Source organism: Bombus flavifrons, chromosome 7 (assembly GCF_040668555.2).
Source record: "Bombus flavifrons isolate JBK064 chromosome 7, iyBomFlav1_principal, whole genome shotgun sequence".
Classification (NCBI taxonomy): Eukaryota; Metazoa; Arthropoda; class Insecta; order Hymenoptera; family Apidae; genus Bombus; species Bombus flavifrons.
This window is the reverse complement of record NC_138448.1, coordinates 8,752,760-8,759,376: the sequence shown is the minus strand read 5'-3', so window position 1 is coordinate 8,759,376 and position 6,617 is coordinate 8,752,760. Positions and strand designations below refer to the sequence as shown.

General features: G+C 28.9%; 1 protein-coding gene across 5 annotated transcripts; it reads right to left on the bottom strand.

Annotated features, from left to right (window-relative positions):
• Positions 1 to 213: 213 nt before the first annotated feature.
• LOC138181827 (cytosolic carboxypeptidase-like protein 5) lies at positions 214 to 6,568 on the bottom strand. Of its 5 annotated transcripts, XM_069117114.1 has the most exons (12): positions 6,263 to 6,568; positions 5,714 to 5,955; positions 5,486 to 5,626; positions 5,101 to 5,393; positions 4,686 to 5,024; positions 4,309 to 4,580; positions 4,088 to 4,235; positions 3,894 to 3,990; positions 3,519 to 3,819; positions 3,238 to 3,445; positions 2,996 to 3,157; positions 214 to 1,118 (listed from the first exon to the last, which is right to left on the bottom strand). In XM_069117114.1, exons 3-12 carry the CDS (start codon positions 5,598 to 5,600, stop codon positions 483 to 485), a joined length of 2,571 nt encoding a protein of 856 aa, XP_068973215.1. In that variant the 5' UTR covers positions 5,601 to 5,626; positions 5,714 to 5,955; positions 6,263 to 6,568; the 3' UTR covers positions 214 to 482. The 5 variants fall into 5 exon arrangements, with proteins under 5 accessions (XP_068973215.1, XP_068973214.1, XP_068973216.1 ...); XM_069117113.1 differs by lacking the exon at positions 6,263 to 6,568 and having other exon boundaries at positions 5,714 to 6,158; XM_069117115.1 differs by lacking the exon at positions 6,263 to 6,568 and having other exon boundaries at positions 3,894 to 3,936; positions 5,714 to 6,158.
• Positions 6,569 to 6,617: the final 49 nt, after the last annotated feature.

The following is a 6,617-nucleotide window of genomic DNA, read 5'->3' as shown; positions in this document are numbered from 1 at the left end:
TATAGAATAGTATACAGTACTGTAATTTTAAATTAAATTAAATTTCATATAATTCGATTTAATCGTATAAGTATTATTAGACTGAGATGTTTTCACAAAATTATTTTACATTATTTTATGTAATACAAACATAACATCTTTAAATTTTCTGTTTAAAAAAATAAAAAGAAAATAAATATATCTTCACTTTCCTTCAACAATATGATAAATCATTTATTATTTTTCCTTGCGGCTACTAATTAAATAATTTACGTAATTTCCGTAATTACGTAATAAATATAACTTATATATATTTTTTATGTTTAAAGTATTTATCTAAAAGAATTTATAAAGCTGCAACAGATCGCTAAAGCATTAATTTTCTACAGCATCATGCTTTACAGGCTAATTTAGAATTCTGTTTGCATTTTCGTTACTCAATAAATTTGCAATTACTATACTACCTCTATTGATTTTTTCTGCTTGGAAGACTTCGACTTGTTTTATTCCATTTTATGACAACATTTCTTCATTGCTTTTGTAGTTCCTCTTACGTTTTGCTTGTTGGACAAAAACAACGTTTTCGATGGCGATTTTATCGTTTCCGGAACGTTGTTAGATGACTCACCAACTTCCGGTTTCCCTTTATTCACTTTCATAGAAACAATTTTTAATCTTTTCGCTCCATGTTTTACAATTGCTGTTTCTTCGGAAGACAACGCCATCTTGGAGAATTTGTTTGTCGCTATTAATTTTTTATTCGCATATTGAATATCTCTTATTTCTGAAGAATCGTTGATACATCCAAAACATGAACTTTTCAAGCGATTCTCTGAAGTTTTTAAAAATGACTTTACGATACTTTTTGGTCCGATTACAGGAATTTTCGAACTGCTCTCGATATCATTAACGCATTGATTTTTTAGCGGCCTACGAGTTACAGTTTGTCGAACTTTTTTATTGTTTTTTATTCTTTTTACTGCGGTATAAAGAGACGTAGTACGACGAATGATGCATGGTTTTTTTACGAAACTTGTTTCACTCTTCATCGAGTTCTTTAACCCAACGGAAGAGTTACTTATTTGAGATTCAATGTCTTTTAAATTATAAGAATCTGAGGGTATAATATTATTATCGTCCTGTGAATAAAAGCGCAAATAAGAAAATAAATACAATGTGAGAGACATTATATACTAAATAACTTGTGAGAGAGAGATTGATTTTTTCTTACTTTCCTACAATCTTTTGCCCCACCATTCCTGATTATATTAGAGTAAGAAAAGGCAGAATAGCATTTCTTGTACAATAATGGATTCAACAACAGTTCATTCAACATTTTCATTTGATTTATGGTTGCAAACCTAATTCACATAATAGTTTATGAACAAAATGTATTAGAAACATATAAATTGTATGACAATTAATACAGTACTGGGACTAAGGAGATTACTAGGAGTAAAATAAAAATAAAGTAAATAAATTATTGCTAAAAATACTGTAGATTTATTAAAACAATAGGGCATATATATGTATTCATGTGTGTGTACATATATGTGTAGAATAGGATACATTATAAAACTTGTATACATGAATTTATACATAACACTCCTTTTGATCAGTAACAACACTTACATTCAAGTAATGAGAAGCATGACAATAAGTAGTATATAAGTTCTCTTATGCTTTTTAAGCATGGTAGCTTGATTTATATATATGTATAAATATGTACCACGATTCTTATATATATATATATATATATATATATCACGCTATATATGAGAATATATACAATACATATATTTATCTTTAATAGTAATTTTATGCGACAGTACAACACACATTCATACTTGTTTTCATAACAGACACATGTACTTTGTATCTTTTCCTTTAAAAGCAAGGAAGTACATAAAACAATTAATTTTATAACTTTGTCATTTTAAATTTTATGAACAATAAACAACAAATTTATTACAAAAGACATTTACAATTATTGTCATTCGTTTTATTAATTACGAGATACTAAATTCTAGTTTAAAAATCTGCACATCTTTTTTTAAAAAGACTCCATCAGCCGGAGATTTATAGTTGAATCATCTAAATCACTACGTTCTGCTTTTTTGCTAAAGAAATAGATATCATTAATCACACATGTGTGTATTTCTTACTACTACTCGCATCCACAAAATAATTCACAAGTGCATGTAGTATTAGTGTAAGTGCACTTATCTATTGTCACCAGAAGCATAGTGCGTCAAAAATTGTCTAAAGAAAATAAAAAGAGAATATATTTTTCTGTTAAAAATATAAGCATTAACATCGAATACTCTATATTCCATCATTTGGCTCTAATATAAAAGAATAAAAAATAGTACAGTCTTAAAAATTTCATATACTAAACATTGCATCATAGAAACACCATTAAGCGGTAAAAACAATGTATGTACAGAATATGTATTTGTTAATATAATGAACGCAACTTTAGAACTATAAAAAATTGCATTTTGTACACACTTTGTAATTAAATTATATAATAAGTCTAAAAAAAGGATAGAGAAACGGTTTTTCCATAAACCTTTATATAAAAGTATACCAAATATTATTGTCATGCATACATCTGTATTAGATTGGAAGACCCATTAGTTCAACATAATAAAAATTTTACAAGATTTGTATTAGTCGCATATTTAAAATATAGTAAATACCTAATACATTACTTTCCTAAAATTTCTCATTTACAATATTGCAATATAAAATAAGGACAGAATGTTTCTACAATAAAAAGTTCATAATTTCGCACTATTGAATTAAGATAATATACAATTTATATGTATACAAAATCTCTCTCCCACATTTTTAACGAGTAACAGAATGTGCATTTTATTTAGGCACTAATGTGTCTTGATATTAAAATGTATATGAAAGCATATCAAGTTAATGGTATTATGAATTAAGAGAGTACACACTGTCGTATATTAACAGCTGAAAATTCACTCTCATTATTTACATCAAAATTTACCTTATGTAGAGATTTGCCGTTTGGCGAGGAAATATTGTTCACATATGCTAATTTTAAATAAGACTTTACACCTCTTAAAGAACGATATTGGCTATTTGGCAGTCGACTGTTAGGATTATTATTTGTCAGGTCAAGAATTGAAGGACCTAATGCTGCTCCAACCTGTAAACATAGCCGGACGATTATTTGTCATCTAATTATTTACGAAAAAATTCTAAGTATATAATAGCGAAACATGTCACCGCTTCAAAAACTGCTGGAGTATACTTTGGTGGAACAAACATATGTGTTACGGTTTTGTTTACACCATCACGAATTCTTGAAGGTATTGAATTTACTAAACGTCCAGAATTATAGTTACACTCAAGAGTATAACTACGTATCAGTCCAGTGAGTTTATATACAGCTACTCGACCCGATCCTTCCCTTGACATACCGTCTCTTTTATCTCTAAAAATAAATTGCTTACATGGGATGTAAAAGTTAACATGACATTGATCATAACAATAATAATAAGACGTACATAATATACATATTTCTTTCTGTAAAATTGCACGAAGTAAAATGAAAATTTGGATTGTTAATGGACATTAATTTTGGTAAAAGCATACACATTATTGTGTCCTCTGCATTATCAAAGTAGTTGCCATACATGAAAACACCCTTTTTCGAAGCATGACCATGAAGATCAATATATAAATATAATCCAGAGTCTTCTTTGGGTAATTGTCCTATACCAATAGCTGTATAAGTCTTTTTATCAGATTTAAGTTCTACAGAATTATTACTTTCTTCTGCTTTATTACACAGGCCTTCTCCACCACCTTCACATAACGTGAATAAATAAATAAAAGAATTTTTCTGATCACGTTCAATAATTCAATTCTAAATATCGTACCCTGAGGTATGTCATCCAAATCTGTTTTTGGTGATGCACATTCCTGAAAAATTTCCGGTTGATCTTTACGCTTTTCGTCTAAAGACATAAGTGTTACCTATTGTTAAAACAGTTGGTTAATACTTAGTTTCTTTATATACGAATTAGTATGTGTTAATATTTGTATACACGGAAAATTGTATTTTTTTTGTTACCTGCTGGAGTAATCTCGTCGTTGTATCGCGTACTATATTTGCAATTGCACAAGAGGAATCAATAACAGTTAACGTATTTTCGCCATTTCCTATACACATATTTGAAATCTCGTCCTCTTTTGGCAGCTGATACGTATGATGATAATACCTTAACAATAATTCCATTTTCATCAATTTCTCCATCATAATATTAAGACATTAAAGCATCATTGCTATTTTACCTTATCAAATTTCTTGCAGCATATATTGTTGGATGATCTTTTAAAGAAGGATTGAGATAGACTCTATTGAGATTTATTCCTCTAGTATCCATTCGGTAATGTCCTCTAACTACACCATCAGGGTTGAGCATTGGTATCAATTTGAACACATAAAGGCGGCGAAGATTAATTGCAATATTATCCTCGCGATTTATCAGAAAATTAAGGAAACCATTAAAAACAAAACTAGATGGTGTTTCTCCTGGATGGACTCTCGCACTAATAAAAATTACCTATATATATATATACATAAGAATTTTAGTATAAAAACACTTCTTTTATATATCTGTAATTACAATTTTGTAACTTTTATGTAGAGTTTCAAATAAACTATATACTTTTTTATCCCAAAATTTAAAAGGTCTTTCCTCAGTTTTTTCAGGAAACATATTATTCAGTCTATCTTCTCTCTCCGTTGATATGTTATGAAATGAGCTTATTGTTATTAGATCCATTCTCCGTCCCTCTAAAGATTTTATTGCACATTCTCTATGATAATAAACATCATCTGCAGATGTTATATTTCTCTTTAATATTCTTGCTTCAATTCTTCTTAAATAATTTTGTAGATCGGTGTAAGAAAAAGGATAAGTGAATGCAAAATACGTTATGGCTTTTGGATTTTCAGGAGCAAAGTAAACAAATGACAATGTAAAATCACTTCCTTTTTGATCCAACTGAAATATTGTAAATTTATATAGGAGCTTGGAAAAATAAAGAAGAATTACTATATTTAGACTATTTAAAATTTACAGTATAGGTAGGTTTATCGCGGATCCTTTCCCAATGCAGATGACCAGGTACAACTTTAAAAACCGGACACATTCCTTGACTGAACATTTTAACTTGTTTATTCAAATTAATTATATTGAATTTTATATAAACTCCTGGAGTACTAGCTTTAACACCAAAGTAAAACCATGTTCTGTTGTTATTTTGATATTGTGTTCCATGACAATCATGTTTTGTCCATAAGTTAAACTCATAATCTGTAGCATCTTCTGAATTTGAGCTTCTACATGATTTATTCTCTGTTTCACATGCATCTAAAGATTAAACAAATAAACATGGAATTATCAATTATATGTTAATGCACATCATACATGAATGTAGGTCACTGCAGAAGATGGTAGTTTACCCTTTTCAAAAGTCTCTGGCACTTTTACTAGTTCAACTTTCGCTAAATTAGCTGAGTCAAAATTATTATAAAATGAGAAACCGCCACATATAATAGAGTCACCTGGATTTGCCATGATGTGTCAAAAGGTTATAAGGTTGTCTGTAAAATACTCGCATGAAATATTTTACTCATGCATAAAGAACATAATATTTTGAAAGATGTACACATTTGTATTTGTATTCTTACTTTCTCTGATATTAAGTGCAATTTTCTTCATTCGTAGCGTTACTTTCATATTAAAAAAGTCATGTTTGACAGTTATCTCGAAATCGTTACGATTTCCAGCCAAAGAACGTCCGCCCTTTATATTACGAAACAATTAATATATTTTCAGAATCGAGATAAACACCTTTTTACATTTATTTTCGCTCAAAAGATATGTGATACGTTATATTCACGTAATATTTCCACCAATACCATTGTTGTACCTAATGCAAACATGTTTACGACTTCATTATAGTTTTCCCATATCTCGAATCTAATAATTATGATAGAATAACGGATGTCACTAATTTTCAATTGTTTTAAACTCCTCTTGACGTATTCAGTAATATGTTAGTAAAGTTTTAATCTTTGTCGATTGAATCACACTCGAGATTAATATGGAAATTCGCTTAACTTTCCAAAGTACTACCTTACCGTGGAAATCTATTTTTTCATTATACGTTATGTAACGTAACATTTTTTTTTAATTATTTTTTCCTATTATATATACCTGAATTGAAAGAAACCTACCAAGAGCGTTTGAAATAACAAGACACAGATATCACAAAATGTACCGATCAACAATTATTTGATTCAAAAAGAAATAGTCACACTCTAATACAATGAAATAATATTTGCAACGAAACTGTGCGAATCAGTGAATATATAGGTAGGCTTTCTATTAACAATTATTATTGTCAGCATAATTTGGCACAATACTCCGATTATTATGTACTTGTCTAGTCCTGTTAAATCATATGGCGCGAACAGAAATGCCCAATCAAATACTATCATCGAATAACTCGTAAATAATTGTGTGGACAACGTCTTACATGGTAACAAATATACTTTCTCATATTTAATTATGCATTTTCGATATCTTATC

Coding starts and splice junctions, on each gene's coding strand:
- LOC138181827 (XM_069117114.1), bottom strand. CDS start 5,600: ATGGCAAATCCAGGTGACTCTATTATATGTGGCGGTTTCTCATTTTAT. Junction 5,025..5,100: donor GCGATAAACCTACCTATACT/GTAAATTTTAAA, acceptor ACAATATTTCAG/TTGGATCAAAAAGGAAGTGA. Junction 1,119..2,995: donor ACGGCAAATCTCTACATAAG/GTAAATTTTGAT, acceptor TTTTATTCACAG/GACGATAATAATATTATACC.